This window comes from Platichthys flesus, chromosome 6 (assembly GCF_949316205.1).
Source record: "Platichthys flesus chromosome 6, fPlaFle2.1, whole genome shotgun sequence".
Lineage (NCBI taxonomy): Eukaryota > Metazoa > Chordata > Actinopteri > Pleuronectiformes > Pleuronectidae > Platichthys > Platichthys flesus.
The window spans coordinates 11107299-11129036 of NC_084950.1; the positions used below are offsets into that span (position 1 = coordinate 11107299).

Genomic DNA, 21738 nt, shown 5'->3' on the forward strand with positions numbered 1-21738 from the left:
CCAGTGTAAGGTGTGTGTAAAGTACAGTTTGTGTATGAGAGTAAGGAAAACCATAACTTGTGAAGATTTGGCCGCTCTTGGTTGGAGGAACAGAAATGCATGCCTCACCACGATATATAAGTGATATATGGGTAAGAGTTACTTTGTGCTTTCCTCTCTCTCTCTCTCTCTCTCTCTCTCTCTCTCTCTCTCTCTCTCTCCTAGTGATCGTGACTGTACTGACAAAAGCTCTCATCTGGGGAAGTTGGTTAGTCTCCATGTGCAGACACCCTGGTTGCCGGGGAAACCAGTCTAAAGTGAGCACGAGGCGGTGCAGGCCTCTGCAGTGCAGCAGAAAAACAGCAGCACAAGTCTGAACTTGGAGTGACGGCATACACAGCAGCACTCATCACGATACAAGCACTCACGCAGTCCTCGGAACTCTGCATCAGCGCTCACCTGGAGAAAGTAAACGCACGTGCACAGCGGCTTCAGTACGTGCGTGGGCGGGTTCCCCTCTGGGTGGAGCAGCACCTCGGGTTAGCAGCAACAAGTCACAGGGACATCAGAGTGAAAGAAAGTCCTCCAGTGAACACTTTAAGTATGAGAGATTATTGTGCTATAACACAAGAGCTGAAGCAAACAGAATCCAACAAATAAACAGGCGGACAGATAAACATATTTAAGTTTTCACACTTTCAAGGGATTCAAACAAATACTCGCAAATTCACTTCTTTGTTGACTTCACACTACTGGTGTTCCGTCATGTAATGGATCATATGTAGAAAAATGTCATGAACACATGTATGCATTACTGAAGGAATTTTTATCAGCCTCTCAAATGTAGATTCTCTGCCAATCACGCTTGGTCCAGAATGCAAATGGTGCTCAGACCTTTCAATCATAAGCATTCCTGATTTAATCACTTGGAAATTATATTTATTTAATACATTTATCCATCCGTGTATCCTTATTTATATTCTAAGAGCTTTCATTATGCAAAAAGCAGGGGAGAACCTTGAACATGCTGCTCTCAGAAATAATGTATTCATTCAACATCATCTCATCACTGTTGCACTGATATTTATCCCTGTTCTCAGACCCTGATGTGGGAACAAGTGCAGTAAACAGCTGATATTTGTTGTGTATAGGCTCCACTGGAAAGGAGGTGGGATTCAGCAGTGGAAGCAGAAGAAGAAGGTGCATCCAAACTGGGCACTGCAGCAGCATCAGAGGCGTCGCATAGGTAGGCAAAGCAGACAAATGCCTGGTGCCCCGAGCTGAGTGGGGCCCCACCGGAGAACAGCTGAATACACAAGTCCACAGCAACAGCAGTTTTGTGAGAACCCCCTTAAATTCTATGATCTGCTTTGCACAAGACACAGCAACAACATCATGGTTGGTTTGGTAAATCCTAGGGTCCCCCCAGGTCCCTTTTGCCTCGGGCCCCCAAAGTTCCTTGAAACGCTCCTGAGGAGGAGGATAGGAATTCATTCAAAAGTGTGAGCAGCTTCAACAAGCTACCAATTTTTTTTACCAATTATTACTGTTTTTTGTCACCTGTGACTGCAACAAGCACAATTCCAGCTGTCTGCCTGAACCAGCCTCGCAGGCTTTGGTCCATTTATTGTTGTTTCACTCGACAGACTGCACAAACACACAAGCACAAGCCTTGTTTGTCTCAGTTTAACAGTGCCTGTAAAAATGTCATCTTTCCTCACAGGTTTTGATGGCAGTAATAGCTTCAGATAATCATTTTTAATTACATGCTATATATATACGGCCTAATGTGTGAAATGAAAATAAATGTAACTGTGAAACTCAGCCAGATGAATCTTATGATGCTGTGGAGTCATGAAGAATTTAAATGCCCCACTTAGCATTTCCTCATGTTCCCAGTTTAATTTTGATGGCTTCTTGGAAGGTAATGTACCTCAATCAATGGCTGCAAATATTGTGCCTGTGCAGAAGTGCTATTTAAAAGAAAATGATGCAGTTCCACAAACTGCTAGTGTGGTTCACACTATGTGACTTAAATCTTAATCACAGGCTTATTAACTACAGCGATTCACCAAATTACACTCCCTGTGTGCTTGTCACTGCAGCCAATGTCCACAAGATTTTTATTTGTCAGTTTCATGTTTGACTATTGTCAGACATGTGGAAACTTCTGTCTGCCACGAGGAGAGGGAAATATAACTGGAAGAGTCATCCTTTTCCTTGTTAGCCATGCATCCGTGCTGATGTTCAAGTCCCTATTATAACCAGGGAATCTAAAAAATGTATTTCAGTTACAGTAGCTTGGAGATATTATGTCAGCTAAGACTCAAGGCCTCCTTTTCTCCACTAATAAATTCTCCTACCTCGTTGTCTGCCTGTGTGTGTGTGTGTGTGTGTGTGTGTGTGTGTGTGTGTGTGTGTGTGTGTGTGTATGTGCATGGAATGGAGCTTTATAATGCTGACGGGCAGAATGAGAGCAGAGGGAAGCTCAAAAAATGAGAGAGAAGGAGAAACAGAAGGGAAGAGAGAGGAAGAGGATGCGGGGAGGCTTGGTCGCCTGTCAGTCAGAGCACAAACATTATAATTTACAAAAAGACAAAAAGAGTGAGCGAGTGAGCGAGTGTGTGCGTGTGTGTCTGTAAGTAGGTGAAAGGAAAATGAATAACATAAAACTAAATTAAGTTTGTTCGTCAGCAAATGCCAGTCATTGTGTGTGTGGCCGCTGGCATTGAGATTGTTATTGTGGGGAGAGATGTTTTTGCCTCTTTCAGCTGAAACTGATATTGTTTGTGATTGAGATACTTGAGCCTTGTTAGCGAGGTTGACTACATGTGGTGAAAGGATCTACCTCCCTCTCGTTTTACTTCTCTTCACTCACATGATCACTTTTATCGTCGAGATGGAATAAGAAGAGACAGAAACAGAGAGAACTGCAGGCATGATGAGAGCAGCTCGAAACTGGCTTTAATAAGTCAGGCGAATGTGTTTCAACTATATGAATCAGGAAACTCTGACTCACTCCCTTTTCATTCAAATGCCAAACGCTTTATATATAGCCTACATTCTATAAGCTATATTAGCACCGGCTGACATACACATTCAAATCCCATGCAAGGTGACTAACCATCCATGTGCCTGCCAAGGTTCCATTCTCTGGGTACCAGCACCTGGCAAAATCTTTCTGAAACCTCACTGCTGTAAGCAGCTATTATCAACTTTCTGCGAAAGGTGGTTTGAGGCCTAAGCAGGACATGAGTGTCTGTCCTTGACCTTTTCTTGCCTATTAACATCCTCTCCTCCTCCCATTAAGGGGTAGGAGGACGAAGTGAAAGAAAGGGCAGCATGGGGGAAGAGAGGTTGAGGTGTGGGTGGGTGTGAAATGGACGAGCGAATCAGTGTGTGTGTGTGTGTGTGTGTGTGTGTTTTTGTGTGCATGTGTGTCTCATGCTGATCAGCAGTGTTCACTCTGTAGGAGTCCAAAGTGAGCAGGGTTGCCTTCAGCAGCAGAGTAATATATTCAGCTGATGAGGTCTGCTGTGCGCTGTAAAATGTTCCCTCCAACCTGCTCCTTTGAGCTCTCCCAGGGTGCAACATGAATAAACACTCTCAGGGCTCCCATGACTCTTCTTTCCAGAGGCTGAATATTTTACACTGTGTTTCTTTAAGGGGGGGGGGGGGGCGCTAATGCTAATCTGATCCACCACAATTTTAGAACAACCAATATTGAACATACAACTCATTAAGTATAAGTGTGGGGAGTTGTGTGTTAGCTGTATGGATGCTGTGTGTGTCTGTCATAGTCCAGATGTTGCTTGGGAGTAGGTCAGCTTAATGCTGGTCATGTCCTGAGTTTAAACTAAGGATGAGGGTATATTTCAAACAAGTTGCGGTTATGATTAAGGTAAATCTCCAGGAAATGTTTGCAAGTCTATGTAATTTCTTCAAAAATGGCCAGTGTGTGTGTGTGTGTGTGTGTGTGTGTGTGCGTGTGTGTGTGACAGATAGAGAGAGGGGTGTACAAAGGGCTGGCTGTGTTTCATGGGCTGGTCCTTACTTCCTGAATGTAGCAAGTAGCAACTTGGAATATCAATGATGCTTGATTACCCGTAGCATATGCACGTACCCACACATACAAACACACACATTGAAACACAAAACCCCTATCACATACTTTGCTCAGCATATAAATATATATATATATATATATATATATATATATATATATATATATATATATATATAAAATCTCTGGCCAGCCACAGCCATAGACCAAACACTACTTTACAGTTCATAAAGGAAATTACACACATACACACTGTCGCTCGGGGCCAACGCCTAAATTGGATTGAGAATACAAACTGATCAAAGGAGTTTGTAGCAGAATTGATGCGACTTGGAGTCTTAACCTGCTTATAGGAACCCTACCCTCTTCCCCAACCCACCCACCCCAGACACACACATATGCATATGCACAGATATGCACTTGCACAATTATCTTCAGTGTTCTTTTCAACATTGTGTTGACGTGTGATTCATATATTGTCAAGGAGGCAAAGACAATAGATAAACAAAGAAGGGGCGAGTCTGACTGTGTAGGTGTGTGTGTGTGTGTGTGTGTGTGTGTGTGTGTGTGTGCATGGCTGTGGAAATGATTAATACTCTAATCAAGCAAGTTGATATCTAATGCCTTGGGTGTGTGTCGGCTATGCAAGGCTGAATTACCCATAGGACAACAGGACAATCAACAATTCAGGGGCTATGACGAGCCCAGGGTAGACCGGGCACAAACTAGTTTTTGCTTTGCATTCACATGTTAGTTGTGGTCGCTTTAGATTTTCAGACAGTTCCCTCATATGGCAAACCGTCATTAGGTTCCTCAACACTGATGCAAATCATTGACGCTGATGAAAGTAGCTCACACATAGCACAATTTCACCGATAGGGCTTTCTGTACTTTCCCTGGACATCATACACGAACTGGTTATTGGTCTTGATTTTGAAGATATTGTTCACCAGTTTGCAAATTCAAGGTCAAGTGTGTTGGTGCCCAGGGGCCCAGTGAAAAGTGAATCTTGCCCAGCGTTAATCTGGAATACATCAGTACATACTTTGTCATATTAATCTAATGATGTTTGTCTGCTTGGTTAAAAAGTGTATGTATTAGTAATTAGTGTAGTAATTATTATCCATGACCCAAGAAATATTGCATTGTAGATGTCAAGATTGTCTGCCCACTGAGATAATCAGCCGTTTATCTCAGCATGTGTTAAGTTTTTACTTAAGGTCTACTCTGGTGACAATTCTTCTAGCCCACATTCAGTATACTGTATAATGCTGACACAGAATGCTGGGTATACTGTATAATTTTATAACGGTCTCTGAAGTGATGCCATTGGCCTGATTTCCAGTCTAATTCTAACAGGCCCAAGCCAGAATCTCCCCAGAGAGACCTGGCCGCGAGAGCATGAGCGGCAGAGTTAGCCTCCTTGGCGCTCTCTATGATTCACTGCTACAGACACCACCTCGGCTGCACAGCCTTAGCAATACTGTCAGAGTCTCTATGGTGACACTTGTTTTCGGTTAAATGATTTAAAATGTCTATTTCCTGAGGGGAAAACAAGTCACACTTCCCCTGAACAGTGCTTCAGTGCAGTAGGCACATACTTACTCTGGTTTCAAATAGAATTCAAAACCTCTTCACTTGCTTTAGTGTTATAGATTTAATTTTAAATTGATGAAATTGCACTTGCTCCTGTGCACTCAATAACCCATAATGACAAAGCTGAAAATATTTTTCACATTTTTGCAAATTTATACATTGTCAACGAGATTTCTAAAGTATTTAACCCCTTTGCTGTGGCACTCCAGATTGAATTAATCAGACTTATTTCAAAAAGACAGATCCGTGTGTATAGACGGTCCAACAGTTTACACTACACATCAGTGCATGAAGTCCAGAGAAGCCTCTGTGGACCTCTTGTTTTGATGGAAACAAGAGGTCCACAGACCCTTGTTTCTTTTTATGAAGCTGTGAGTGGTCCCAGGAGCACAGTGGCTTCAACTTTGTTTTTTATTGAAAATGATGGCGTATAAAATGTCCAAAGATATTTTAAGACGCAAAGAAAACACTGATAATTCGCCATTCTTATTTAGTGACTAGATGTTAAATAGTGATCCCTGTCTACAACATGGTTGGAATGACTGAAAGCCTAATTGTTGTTTGTCAACATAACCCAACCATTACCATTCAACAAGCTTAACTGCATGTTTATTATGATAAACATGGCGGGCATGGTCTAGTGCACCCACAACCATTGGGTGCACTATTTCAAAAGACACTCCTATGGGTCTTATCAGAGAGTAGAAACTCCCAATATGGCTGTTCAGGCTGGAGGAGTTTTTGCCTCAAAGAGATCCAAGACTGACAATTCCTACAGGAGCACTATGTACAAACATACACAGATACACACACACAAACACCCACACACATACACACATACACCCACACACACACACACACACACACACACACACACACACACACACACACACACACACATGCAAGTGTGCACACATTGGCATCAGTGAGGGAAACTGTGGTCTTATGTAGCCAGGAGTGATGTATACAGCTAATGGGATTTACTCAGTGTTTACTACCCAGAGACATTTTATCTGATTCTGTGACTTGGAGTGCTGCATGCCAGCACTTCAGTACACGGAAACACTTCAGTGCATGTAATGCTCTGTTTTCTCCATCATAAGGCCCATCTGATGGCATTTAATATCCAGGTGATATGAATGAAACGGTATAAACAGTCTTTTGGAGAGATTTCTATCTATGGACATGCCAAAATACTCGAGAATACAGGGACTGTTCTGTCAACTGAAGCTTGTGCCAAGTAAACTACCCACACAAACACAAACACACGCACAGACACGCATACACACACACACACACAAAATGCATCCCTTAATTCTCCTTCTCTCTGCTCTGTGTTAGACAGACGCATCAGTGGGACAATAATGGAGAGCAGAAGTATGTGAGTGAGTCCTGAGATGACAGAGAGCCTGGCATCCCCAAATCCCCCTCACTGCACCATGGCTCTTTGTCACGGTATAATCCTTCCTCTCTCGCTGAGGCCATGCAGGAAGGAGATTCAGGGAGAGGAAGAGGCAGGAAAAAAAGACGTATTTAAAAGATCTATAGTTGCAGCTGATCAACAAATGCCAGCGGTGGTTAAAGGATGAATAGAGAGATGATAGTCTAAAAAGTGAGCTACCCTTAGAGGGAGTGACTCAAAGAAAACGGCTTAAAGGAAAGAGTATGACTCAGCCGCATAGGCAATTAGGACAAGGTGCAATTCTTAGACAGAATCCAAATTAAAGAAAGGCATTTAGAAACTGTGCATGTGAGACAGAGAGGGAGAGCAATGGACAGCGAGAAATAAGAGAGTCTGTGGCCGTTGTGTGTGGGCAGAAGAAAAGCGAGGGAGGGAGGGAGCCGGAATGAAAATAAGAAAGAGTGAAAGACTGAGGCAATTAGCTCATTTGAGTTGACAGAGCTGAACCAGAGTGTTTGGAATTGATAAGGTAGTGAATGTGCAGCACAGGCAGAGGACGAAACAACTGCATCCTCTCAGCCCTCTATTAATACCACTGACACGTCAGTGAACACTCTTGTTTCAAACTTAGTCATTTATGAAAAAATACATCTACACACAAAAACACAAACATGCACACAGGCTCTGGCCTGGAGCACATTTGCTCGTGCTAATGGTCTGCGTAATTCAAACACAACAAAATTAGTGCAGAAATAAAAACACATTAATGCCCCCCATGTTTACCAGCAGTTTATTTCCAAGCTGATAGTTTGAATTTGTGAGAGAGATTTGAGGGTAATCTTCTCTGTATTAAGATAAACACTTCTCTTAAGAACAGCGTAATTACCCCCCATAAAGCGTAAAACCTTCGCTTAAGACTTCTAACCTCTCATTCATAGGTTTTTCATATGCTGTGAAAAAAGCTGGGCTTCTCTGTGCAGTCACTTACACAATGTGCATGATTGCCATTAATTGTGCTTTTTATTTCCCTCTCTGAAACAGCGTATTTATAGGATCACATATGTACCTCCTGTCGGCATCACCTGCGGGGGCTGCGTCTACCTATACCTGACATTAAATTCATTCAGCTTTTGTAATTGTAATTTTTTTTTTTATTAGTTCGTAGAAAAAACAAGTCTTTTTGAATGGAGGAAATTAATTATCCACTGCACTTCATTCATTTCCTTGCCACTGTAATATCCTTGGTAAAATGATACTCCAAGCAGAATTAATTTCCTTCTGGTTCAAACATAACATCGTCGGCAAAGACTTCAAGCAATTGGTCAGAACGTCCACACTATCCAAGAAAATAACAGTAAATAAACCGATCCATGTTTCAGTTTGATCCAGATGGAGAGCAAGTCAAAATAGATGTTGCTGACCTTTGCCTTTGCACAGACGCAGTAGTGTGTCACTTTGTTCAGCCACATCACTTTGCATATTTTGAACACCAAGCCGCTTTCCGCACTCTTTTGTCAAGGCAGCGCATCAGATTCTACAGCCGTCAAAGTAACAACCGAAATGTTCTACAACACGATGGAAAAGTAATCAGCTTCCTAGATTATTGGAATATTTTGCAGAAGGTCAGAGACATACAAGTCTCTGCAGCTGCACTCAGCAAAACACAGCCTCAAATAAAAACCCAGATTCATCAGTTATCTTTCATGGGCTGGTCCTTACTTCCTGAATGTAGCAAGTAGCAACTTGGAATATCAATGATGCTTGATTACCCGTAGCATATGCACGTACCCACACATACAAACACACACATTGAAACACAAAACCCCTATCACGCTTTGCTCAGCATATAAATATATATATATATATATATATATATAAAGTCTCTGGCCAGCCACAGCCATAGACCAAACACCACTTTACAGTTCATAAAGGAAATTACACACATACACAATGTCGCTCGGGGCCAACACCTAAATTGGATTGAGAATACAAACTGATCAAAGGAGTTTGCCTCTTCATTCATGTTTCCATTTTTATTTTTTCATTCATTTACTTGTGCACACTCCTGAAGTTAAACGGTGAAATATTGAACAGGATTTTCTGTAAAAATTTAACAGATTTCATGTGAGTAGATGGACCGTATAAATGATTCTTCGGTTGATTTATTGATGCTACAATGAAAGTCTTATATTTCATAGGGGAACTTATCATCTATGGCTATCTGTGGCATTATTAAAATGTAAAGCTGCTTCTTATACAACCAAAGGAATACAAAGTGTGTTTTATTTTACAACCCAGCAATCCTAATTTTCAAATCTTCCCAAATAGTCAATCCCTTCACTTATAATTTGTAAATTTCTACCTTTAGTCAGCTTCTACAAAAACACAATTTAATTAGTTGGATTTTGAGTTAACAGTTAAGGAGATAAAATTCTACAAAACAACTTAATTTGTTCTGTGTCACGGAATTCCATTGTAATTTCTTTGTTTTCCATTAAGACAAGTAGTTTCACCTAATTAAGTTGTGAAACTTGATGAATTGCTTCACTGAAATGAACTGTCATGTAGCAATCCACTGTCATTACTGCTCTGCTTTGTGTGATTTTACAGAACAGCGTACATGATTACTTTTATTTTCCCTTTTTCACATCACTCTGTTCTATATGCCACAGCATGAACTCAAAACACAGCAGCCAGTGAATAGCCCATTGAGGTTTATTTGTAGTGGCTGTCCAACCAAGGTCCTCTTAGTAAATATGAATACACTACATTCTGTCAGGGTCACAGTAAGCTCCCCATTCACACAGGCCCTTTTCTACCACAGTGTCCTCCACAGCCAATCACCATTGCACTGGAATCCAGGGAAACCATAGCAACCGCAGGACACTGAATGCTATTGGCAGGGTCAATGGAATTTAAGTGAAAAGAGACGGAAGTCACCGAAGGAAAAAGGAAACCGTGCAAAACTAAAACTGCCAATGATCTGTGGAGATTGGACAGGGAGTGTGTTGATGAACCTATTACGAACTCAAACAGGCTCCGAGCTGAAGAAGTGCTTTTAGAGGCTCATCATGAGGGACACCAAGTCCCTGCTGCCCCACTAAGCAGACCCCCTGCAGTTGGCATACCATCCCCAAAACTCCATAGATGATGCCATCACCACCAGCTTCCGTCTCGCCCTCACCCAACCAGTCCAGATCAAGATCAGCATCTGCAACGCCGGGGGGTCCACAGGAGTGTGTGCTCTTCAATCTGCTGACTCATGAGTGTGCTGCAATGCACAGTTCAAATCACATTAACTGGTTTGCTGATGATGCAATGTCGTGAGTCTGATCTGCTGGGACGAGGAGTCGGCACAGAGGGAGGAAGTGCGACAGCTAACTGGCCGGTGTGGAGTCCATAAAGTCTGACTGGGAACAAGAGACAGTTGTTGATTTCAGGAGAGCACAGAGTGACCACGTCCACTGGTCATCATCCGCCCGTCTCTGGAGATCGTACTCAGAACCTCGGTGTTCAACAACTACTCTGCTCTCTGCTTTTAACAGTCAATAGGAGAATGCATCACTCCACGTAACCAACTCTTCTCTCATCAAGCTGCTCTGTGCTGTAATTTCACTATTATGATTATTCTCTTATTTCTCATAGACGGTGAATGAGAGGTACACGTTTGCTCTGAGGGCAGTTTTGCAGTTGGGTCTAGTTTTCAGGTAGTTCAAGTCTTGGAGGGCTAAAGTCATCTACTGAATTGTGAATTTAAATAGTTCTTAGTTTGAGATAAGTAGGTGAAAAATCTTTCTCTTTATCTGACAATTCATCACTGGATAGGAGTACTACTCCACCAGCTAATGATGCTCTTAGAATTGCTGTAACAGTAAACTATCAAATAAAAAGGAAGCAGTGGAACTTGGATGGTTATTCTGAGGCCATTTAATTCACCTAAACTATTTGGACTTTAAGACTTTAACATTGAAGGTTTCATTATTACATTTATCGGAATGTTTTGTAAGGCTTGGTCATTTTTACAAATTGTTGGACCTTGATAATGGCCTAGTAGCCCGGAACCAACTGTCAGTTGAGATTACATCCTGTTTCTATAAATATATGTTAAAATATGAAATATCTGTTCTTCCAATAACCATTCCCTTATCCTAATCCCCCCGTCACTGGGTAAGTCCCTGTCCTAAAAAGTGCTCAAACACACACACTCACTCTGCTGTAGCAATAGAATTGTCGTCTGTAAATGTGATTTTTCTTTCCGCGTTTGATTGTATCAACTCACACAATATATTTAACAAAAGACACAGACAAACCAATGAATGTAAAAAAAAAAAGGAAAAATTATTTTTTTTGTCCCCTGTATCTTCTCTGTTGTACTGATACTTCTGTGTTTGGAGAGGAGGTCCTGCAGGCAAGCTGACCCCACCCACTTGCTCAGAAGAGGGGGCAAAATGTCTCTTCTGATAGTAAAGGTTTCCTGCCCCTGCTCACTATGGACAATACATGGCCTCGCAAACAGGGGCTTGCTTGTTAGCGCTGTTTATTCAGTTTAACAGGAGAAGACGGCATGTCTCTAGATCGGACCATCTTCAGAGCTCACTATGGCTCTCTCCGAACGAGTGGGCAGGGTCGGAGCCCCGGTGCGCTGGCCACACACACACACACACACACACACACACACACACACACACACACACACACACACACACACACACACATACCCCCCCACACACACACCCATGCCCGCTCCTGGTTTTTCATGAGGGCCTGATACGATGATGATTTAAAAAATGAACGTGAAGTTCACTCATGTTCATCGTTACGTTCACGTTAATAATATGAAAACTGATTTGTTAAGTTCAGCGATCGCGAAACATATGCACAACACTGTACAGGGAGCCACTGCAGAGGGGCTCTGGAGCCGAACGCGGCTCCAGAGCCGGGGGACGACAACCCCTGTGTGGAACCGAATTTGTTTGATGTATTGGACGTTTTTGCGTCTCCTGTGACAGCGGTGTCCATCCCTTTTAGCTGTCCTCCAGAAACACTTCTGTTGTGTTGTCGCCTCTAGTTGCAGCGCGTTTGTCTATTTGCAGCGAGTTTGTCTATTTGCAGCTCGTGTGTCTATTTGCAGCGCATTTGTCTATTTGCAGCGCGTTTCTGTAATGTGTTGTGTTGTGTTGTGAAATTGATGAAGCTGTTTTTTTACTTCTCTTGTGTTTTGTCAACTTGCATGTGTTTTGTCAACTTGCATGTGTTTTCTTAAGTTGCTGTTCGTTGAGCTCTCAGGGCCACCGTAGGTTTCCCCTCTGTATTTACATCGACAACTCTTTATTATGGACTTTGACAATGACTGTAGAATGTTCTTGACCTGGCTGGATGTTGTGACTTTTTCTTGTTGATTGTCTTCACCAGAGAAAAGGTTCTGCGATCATCTAACTTTAATTTCTTTCAGGCTATTTGGTGTTGCTGACCTCTGCAGTGCATTACAACCCGAACTGTTCATTTTATCACTCATACACGTTCTCCTATCAGCCTTTGTTTTTTTGTTGTCAGCTTAATGATCTCATACTTTTTCATAGGCCCTACTTTGAATCACATAATCAGACCTTTTATCTGCTTAATCTTTTCTGAAATAATGAGGGAACAGGCCAAACCTGGCCAGGAAATTGATTGTCAGTCAATTGTTTAATTAATATTGAGCCTCTGACAACGGAGGGACTATGTGTTAGAATGGCTGTAATTCTCAAACCATTAATGTGATACTTAGTTTAAACCCCTTGAATAACAGTTAAAAGTCTACAATACAATATTGATAATTTTCAATTCCATTTGGGTGTCTTATTAAAAAATGTGTATGACAATTGAACATTTAATAATAAAAAACAAATTATACAAATTATAAAATGCTCATAAATATAAATAATTATAAATACTTACAATACATATAATACTTATGGACTCAACTGAAAGTGCATGTGTGATTATAATTTGCTGTACAGTAGGGTTTTGCTAGCCATGAGTGCTCAAGGGTTTTAAAGCACCTTAATACCTTATGAAAAATTACGTAACAGTTTAATTAAAGCTGAGGAGCTTATCTACTACCTGCAGTGTTGGAAACAGAAGAACAAGCGGCGTCGAGTGCACTCTGTCCTCGACTCTCACGTTTCTTTTCCATAAGTTCTGCTATTATGCTGCTGTTACTGTTTCTCTGCCAATACGTCATCATATATATATATTCTGTTTGACAGTCAGTGAGTGAGAGGCGTTAATATAAAAGAGCTGTGGTGGTTTGTGCTTTCTCTCTCTCTCTCTGTCTCACACACTGCACATGATGTGTAAAGACAAACAGACGGACCGACAGAGGAGGATACATCCAGGAAGAAACTCCGACTGTCAACCCCGGGTACAAATATAGCCCTCTCATTATATTTAGTAATACCTTCTTTTTTTTTACACTATACTTTTTTTTTTTTTTTTAAATTGCATCCGATAAGCACATGTGGCAAATGTGTTCGAAGACAGAGGCAATTCAGAATATATGCCCCAATTCTATTTACTTCGCTCCAAGAATTTCCAGAATAATATTCTGACAGCTTTTAATTTTTTTATTTCTTGAGTAGCAATCTCGAGGAATTAGATTCCATCACCAAGTTCCACCGTGTATCTGAGCTGTACTTCCTAAAAATATTAAACTCTCTCCCTTATTTTGCAGACGTGATTCAAAAAACAGTTAGCAGTGTAATTATAGGAAGTGCGTTGATGGTTTCGCTAGATTAATGTGCATGCAACATTTTCGCCATTATTTATCTGGAGGAAGTGTTTAGGAATTTGTAAAAAAAAATAAAGAAATAATAATTTAACGCTGAACAATGATGATCAAAGTAGTTGGAACTAGAAATTACTTCTGTAAACTTTTTTGTGGATTTTGAGTGCAAGTTGCTGAAAGATTTGTTTGAGGGTTGAAGTTACATTTTAAACACCAATCTAACTTAAAAAAAAACATGCACAGTACCAATACTTATTTAAGTTTAGATTTAAGCTCTTTGAAATTGCCTTTTGAAATTGTGTTCACCTCCTGTTGTTCCTGTTAAAATAAAGGCATCTTTATTTCATTTCATTTTATTTTTTTATGACTTAGTCCTTCTAATTCCATCAAATGTTGTGTTTATGATTTGTGGTTGAAGCTGAGGCATTTAAGTAGCCAGGCATTTAGGTGTGATGCATAGGCTAAGACCAGGGCAGCAGAGTGGTAAAAGAGCGCACTCAGGTATAAGCTGACTAATCAAGCGTTGAGAGAGGGATGAGAATTGAGGCTCGGGCCATTTCTCACTTCTAAAAGGACCATGGATCATTTCTTACAATCCCTCTGTGGGTACAGAAAGGCATCAGTCAGCAGAGGAATTGTGACTGAATCGCTGTGGCCTACCACCTGACCACCACCTTTTACTGCCGGAGACTTCATTAACAGATAGGGATCTCCAGGCTCAAGGACTTGTTCCCAACAAACCCTTAACCTCATAGAGCGCAGCCGTAGAGCTTTATCCCAGCCCCTTTCCCGTTGTCTCTCTGCAGATCCTATCACGCCGGCATGAGACGAGCCATGCCGAGGCAGCTTAGCAATTCTTTTCCCCTCTTCCATCCCCTGTCATCATGGATTGCAAGAGCCCCTGACGCCCTCTGACGCGCTTCTTACTTCAAAAAGATGCATCGGGTCTTTGGCTGCAGCTTTATCTGCAACCCATTGGCTGTAAATCAATGGAGTGGGTTAGGGTGAGTGGGGAAACAGGTGGCCATTTTTATGAGCATGCTCCCGAAGACTATGCAAATATGTGACAGTTGCTGTGCCACAGAGATAACAGGACAAATGATAACGACAGAGAGGGAGAGAGAGAGTAAGGGTCTGCCTTAAAACATATCTGTGCTATATTGAAGGGGGTTTCAGTCAATGATTTTAAGTCAATTAGAGAGTTATGAAAGGGAGGGGGGCAAAGAAACGGAGATGGCGGCAGTTATGATAAGACAGCTCATAACTGCTTCAAAGCTCGTTTGCAACAAGGCAACATCAGCCAAAATTCAAAGCATAAGACTGACTCAGCTGCTGCAGATAAGACGGCAGCCACCCTAGAGAAAATATTCATGTTAACTCTACTGATGTTGTCAGGGCAGAACTATTGTCTGGGCCTTTGTTTTAAGCAGTTAACACAATGGCCATTCCACCTCAGCCCATAGCCACTTCACCCTTGACATTGGCGCAGCAAACTTGAACTGACTGATAGCATTATGTTAATCCCCAGACCTGCTTCCTCTTTTTGCTGTTAACGCTGAAGTGGAGGAGGAGGAGGAGGAGGAAGAAGAAGAAAGAGAGAAGGAAGTAGTCGTTAGTGTTGCTTTATGTGGCCGGTTGTCAGGCACAGTCAAGGCTTTTAAAAACAGCCAACATCCTCTTATGAAGCTAAAGCAAGGCCAGAGCCAAGCTGTGCTGGGGAAAATAATAAGAGGCTGGTCTTTATCAACCCACACATACTGTAACAACCAAGAACATTCTGTTTTGTCAAAGCGAGGAGCAGGCATCCCATTCTGGCTGTGACTGAATGTTCAGCAGTTTACCTCACTAGTGTTGTCTTGAAGGAATTGAAGAAATACTTGACATAGTCATGAGTTCCATCTGCTGGTTGGAGCCCTGTGAACTCACAGGTGTGCCAGCAGAAAACACTTACACCTCTGAATCCATCCAGATGTTGGGAAACCTCAGAAATAAGAAAATGATATCAGAGATTCCGCTCTTATAACTGCAGTGTTCATTGGTTTATACTGTATGAAGAGTGTGAACTATTTAAACAAGAAATATATAACAACCTTCTGGGAGAACTGACTCCTAGTCAACCTGTATTCCAGACTGTTATATAATAGCTTTCCCTGTTTTGTTTAACTTCACCAGAGGATCACCTGCTGTAATGCAGTCTTCTTCCTGTGAATGTGAAATATGCATATATACGTGTAGTAACACAATACTAATCACCGTCACTTAGCACATCATTAGCACATCTCGTGATGGTATACAGGAAGTCCAGTCAGGAGGTTTTTAAATGAAGCCTTGGTGTTCCCGTCAACTTGCCATCCTTTGTAATTATCACAGGGGTAATTCTGTTATTTCCTCCGTGTCACAAAAATAGCCCTGGCAGGTGCACTGTTGCATTGCAACATGAACTCAATAAATGACCAGTATTTTGTCAGCTTGAAGGACATTTATCAAAATTGGTGCAGTATAAGGTGCACTGGTGGATGCTTGTATGAAGGGCAACAGTTTAAGGTCATAGGTAAGGTGTTTCATTCAGCACAGAGACTAGGCACACCTCTTTACGGCAGCTGGCCTTTTAACTGCATGACGTCGAGACCGTTCAGCAATGCACTGACACATTCAACATCTGCAAATAAATAAAAGATCAATTGTTTGTTGATAAATTTAGATTGAATTCTGAGGAAACTTGTTTTGCATACTTAGACTTGTGTCGCACCTGAAGAGCCAGCATCAGAAGTGTGTGTCTTCTTCTTAAAAATACAACATAGAGGATTTTTTTTCTTTCACTTGAAAAATGTCAGATTTAAAATGGAAATATAATCTGTAGTTGAGCATATAGGAAAAGAAACCCACAAACTGTAGAACTGTGGGATACATGTATTTTTCCCTTCACAGTCACTGAGAAATCAATGTTAAGAACTAAGCTGAGGCATCAAAGACCAACAGCCTATCTGACCTGCATAGAGCCCCACTGTGGGGTATAATGCAGCATTGTACACCAGTTACTTAAAGAACCATTCATGCAGACACTAAGTAAATGCATAGGACCGTAAGATGGGGGTTTCGGGGTAGGATACGATTTACAATACTGCCTCCAGCCTTTACGATTAAACAACTTACACACATATGGAAATATATTCAGAGAAGAAAAAACATCAGATGGAAATATTTCTGATTAGAGAAATACAAACCAAAGGTTTTTTATTTTTCATAGCCTCCTTTTGTCTCTCCATAAAAATAGTGTTGCTCAAAATAAACTGTTAAAAGAAAAAGAAAGAAAGTCACGTTTCAATGTAGTCCATGGAAAAGCCCCAGTATCAGACATTCATTTTGTTCCACTTCAATCCTCTGTTGTTTTTTTCCTCGAAAAAGAGAACGATCGGCAAAGCCCTGTATCATTGCACCACGTCTGCTCCTTTGAAAAATTAGCCTCAGATGGAGCCCTTGCGGAGGCAAGTCAGGCAACTGCTGTAATGCATTACTAAATTAGCCCTAAACACTACACAAGCCATTAAGAAGCATGTCAAAACCTACGGGAAAAGAAATCATACAAAATGCAACGAGAACAGAACATAGTATTCGTAAGAGCTGTCATTAGCCTGCACTTCATCTTTACCAGTTGAACCGGTGAGGAATCATGTGCACACGAAATAAACATGTTTAGATACGCTGCAAAACTAAGAAGCACTGGCACTGTCAAATAAACGCAGCTTAGCTCCAGTGAACAGAGGGTTAAATCTTAGCTGCAGAAAATCACTGCAGTCCAAAAGCATTTGGCTGATAGCTACTGAACAGCACATTCTATCTGTGCCATTATGCTGCTATCCTTGGACAAATGTTTCATTCTATCTAGATTTTGCTTGTGTGTCTTTTTGTGTCTTTAGTCTGGAAATACCATTTTATTGCATATAATATTTGGCACAGTAAAAACTGGAGCTTACATTTGGGCCTGTATTGAGAAACTGTTACCTTTATAAAGAGTTTTTAATGCATCCTTAATATGATCAAAAAACAAACTAAATGCCTTCTCTCTTCTTACAACAGACAACACCACCTTCTATCATCAATCACGAAAGAAATTCAAAGTCTTTTTTAAATAGAAGTCACCAGTTATTAGAAAATAGTTTCAAATTACTTTCTTTTCTAATATAATCTGCATGTCTCACCATCTCCTGACATTATTTTCATTTATATATATATATTTGTATTTTTTTTTCATATTTATAGACGTACGTATAGGCATGTACAATAAACCAAAAACTGTCTCTGTTTTGCACTTTTGTACAAAAGAAAGTTACCGTTTTGTTCTTTGTGCATTCTATTGCATGGAGTGATGAGCAGACAGGTGGAGAGGAGAGTCTGGGGCAGAGTCAGAGATAGATCCACAGAGAGCATAACTCAGATTTGGGTCTCTTGAACCTTCTCCTTGCCGTGAGAAGTCTTAATGACGTAAGGATCAGCAATGGTGCTGATGTGGCTGTGATGCTGTCTGACTGAGCGATGAAGAGAGTTGTTCTGGGTCCAGTGGGCCCCATAGCCCCCTTGGCGGGATGAGGAGGTGGACACGTACCCAGGCTTAAAGATGTTGCTGTTGTGTTCCACTAAAGTAGGCAGGACCAACCCTGTGTCATCTGAGCCACTAGATCCAGAGGTGGGTGGTGGAACAGGATGAACCTCTTCCTCCATCTGTATGATTTCTATGGTCCTGGCTGCTGCCACCGTGCTCCTCTGTTGATGCCGCTTACGCAGCTTATAGAACGCTATCAACATGGCCGCTGCCAGTAAGGTTACGGCAACAAAACATCCAATGATGATTTTGGTTGTTTTCATCACCTCATCAAGGCTGGCGGCTGGCCCACTAGGAACTCTGGCAGTGGGAATTGACACCTGTCTTGGAGTCGGAGTATTTTGGAATAACACAGTTGGTGTGGAAATGAAGACGGGCTGAAATACGGAGGGCGAGGCAGGGACTGTAGGCTTGGGTTTTGGGGTCTCCTCCACTGTGGGCTCCAAAAATTCCACTGTTACTGTGGTAAAGTAGGACAAGTTAGATGTGTTGAGTTCGGCATTGCTGACATTTAGGTAGGCTGAGGCATTGGAATTTCCAGCCATGTTGCTCACCATGCAGGTGTAGACCCCTGTGTCTGATGGGAGGACGTTGGAGAAATTGAGTGTGCCATCGTTAAGGACAGATATCCGTGGGTGATCTGAACCATGGGTCAAGACGGTCCCATTGGGGAGCAGCCATCGGACGGAGCTCATGGCAGCTGTGCGACACTTCAGTTCCGCCACCCTCGCTGCAGAGATGTTCAGATCTCTGGGAGCATCCACTATGAACGGTGCCGAACATTGAAAGGTGGTCTGATCAACTTCCACCAGATATCGTCCCTTCATGTGGGTCGGGGTGTGGCAGCGTCCACAGCAGGTGGAATTTGTAGGAATGTATTCTCTGAGCCACCAGGAGAGCCACACTACATCACAGTCACATCGCCAAGGGTTGTGGTGCAGGTGTAGCTCCACCAAGTACTGCAGAGGGGTGAAGAGGTTGTGGGGGAGGGACGACAAGTTGTTATGGGCTAAGTTGAGCTCCACCAAGGCTGTGATGTCATCAAATGCATTCCTCTCAATGGTAGTGATGGCAGAGTTCATAATCCATAGTTTACGTAAATTCTTGAGCCCACGGAAAGCCCCAGGCTTCAGTTCAGGGAAAATATTCTCTGATATTTCTAGCTCCTCCAATCCCACCAGAGGTGAAAGATGAGGAAACTCCCTCAGGTTGCACATCCCCAAGTTGAGGTACTTGAGATTTTGAAGTCCCTCGAAGGCCCCATCCGAAATGTACTCCAGTTTTCTCAGCTCTCCCAGGTCCAGTCTCATGAGTGAGGGGACACGGTTGAAGGCATAAGAGGGGATGCTCTCGATGGGGTTATTTCTAAGCCACAACTCTCTTAACTTTGACAAGTACTCAAATGCTCCACTTGGTATGACCGTCAGTCTGTTGTCAAACAGCTCCAAGGTATTGAGGCTGGTCAGGCCATTGAAAGCCCCCACTTCAATCTGCCTGATTGAATTTCTGCCCAACTGCAGTACCTCCAGGTGATGCAGTTGTCTGAAAGTATCTGCTTGTATAGTCTCTATGCTGTTTTCCATCAGGTTCAAGTACCTGGTGTTGGTTGGGATGTTTGGAGGTACCCTAACCAGGCCTCTGCGTGTACACACCACCTTGCTGAGCTGGTAAGTGCAGGAGCACATACCTGGACAGTTCTGTGTGTTAGCCGAACCCAACACAGGGCCTGTGGACTGGCACAAACTGAGGGCAGGCACCATGAGGGAGAGCACGGCGAGCAGGGCTGCGTTCCAGGTAGGCTGCAAACTAACCTGGCCCAGAGGACTCATGGTGTGGAGGGATCATTATTTTGCATGGTGGGGGGAGACGGCACACACCAGAGGACAGACCACACTAGCCTGGCTGGAGCAACTCAAGGCTCCCAAGTTCCATTGACAGTGCAGGGAAATGCTACATCAAAAATGATGTGTGCGAGAGGAGGAAAAAAGAGAGACAGAGAGAGAGGGGGAGAGGGAGATATTAATACAAGAGAAGCAGCGGAGGAAAAATCAGTGCAGCAATATAAGAAAAAGGGTTGAATAAGATAATCAGTGACATACCTCATTAGTTTGAAAGTGGTCCTTTTTGCCTGTTCCCAAATGTTAAATGCAGCAGTCGTGCATCACGTTCCTATACAACTTCTTTTCCATGGAGAGACATGGGAAAGATGTTTTCTTGCTTTTCCTTTTTGAAAAAGTGAGGTGGCCCTCTATTAGCCAAGGGTACAAAATGGCTCCTGGTATTAAACACTGAGAGCAGCATGGAAAACACTCACAGCCAGAAGTAAGGCCAGGAACGCTTGGCAGGTGCCTGGATCCCCTCTGCCCCCTCTAACTGCCCCCCTGCCATGCTGCAGACTCCAAAATGCAGCTCCGCTGTGGAAAAATTACAAGGATCCATAAGGCAGTTCAGCATGACAGAGGAGGAAAGAAGAAGTCACCAACTGGAAAAAATTTGAAAAAATCCCAGGTTCTGTTGAGTCCTGATACATGTATTGGCTCGTCGACTGGTTGCCTCTTTGGTGGAGAGACCTCCCTCACTGTGACTTTGCCAAGGGGCTAGTCGGTCGCTGATTAGCCCCGTTGTGACAGGGACTGAGAGACAGAAAAAGGCTAAAGAACTCGCGGCACAGTCATCCCCCTCTCTTGTCCTCCTCTGTGTTCCTCACGCTTCCTCCCGATGTTGGGCTGGCCCTGGTCAGAGCAGCTGCGGGCTGCCGTGTGCACAGTTAGCAGTAATCCGTCTATTCCTCCCAGGGGGCGGGGGGGCTGGGGGTGGTGGGAGAGATGGTGGCGCTGGGTGGGGGGTGGAGAAGAGGATGCGCTGCACTGTTGGAGCTTTGCAAAAGGCTGTCGGAAGAGAGAGAGAGAGAGAGAGAGCGCACTCTTGTCCTCTTCTGCAATGAGAGAAAAGAGAGAGGATGACGTTGAGAGGATGTGTGTGAAAGTGGACTCCGTATCTGTATCCAATAACAGAGAAAGGTATGGAAGATTCTTCTCTCCGCTCGCTGCTTGTCCCCAGCGCCGTCTCCTGCAGTGCTCCTCTGCCTGCTTATCTGGTAGTTTTTCTCCAGGGCTGAGGTAGTAAGTTGTGGCAGTTAGCCATGTGTGTGGCTGTCAGACTTGCGGCTGGCTGGTGGACTACTGCAGTAGCCAGAGTAGAACAGAGAGAGAGAGAGAGAGAGAGAGAGAGAGAGAGAGAGAGAGAGAGAGAGAGAGAGAGAGAGAGAGAGAGAGAGAGAGAGAGAGAAGGGGAGAGAGAGACAGAGATAGATTGAGAGAGGAGGAGATAGA

The 21738-nt window shown here is 42.8% G+C and overlaps 1 protein-coding gene across 1 annotated transcript; it reads right to left on the reverse strand.

Moving 5' to 3' along the window:
- Positions 1–16700: 16700 nt before the first annotated feature.
- Positions 16701–21172, reverse strand: lrrc4.2 (leucine rich repeat containing 4.2). Its single transcript, XM_062389253.1, has 2 exons — positions 20506–21172; positions 16701–20356 (listed from the first exon to the last, which is right to left on the reverse strand). The coding sequence occupies exon 2, from the start codon at positions 20233–20235 to the stop codon at positions 18238–18240; it is 1998 nt and encodes a 665-aa protein (XP_062245237.1). The 5' UTR covers positions 20236–20356; positions 20506–21172; the 3' UTR covers positions 16701–18237.
- Between the last annotated feature and the right edge of the window lie 566 nt (positions 21173–21738).

Excerpts from the sequence above, each read along its gene's own strand:
- lrrc4.2 (XM_062389253.1), bottom strand. The coding sequence starts at position 20,235 with ATGAGTCCTCTGGGCCAGGTTAGTTTGCAGCCTACCTGGAACGCAGCC.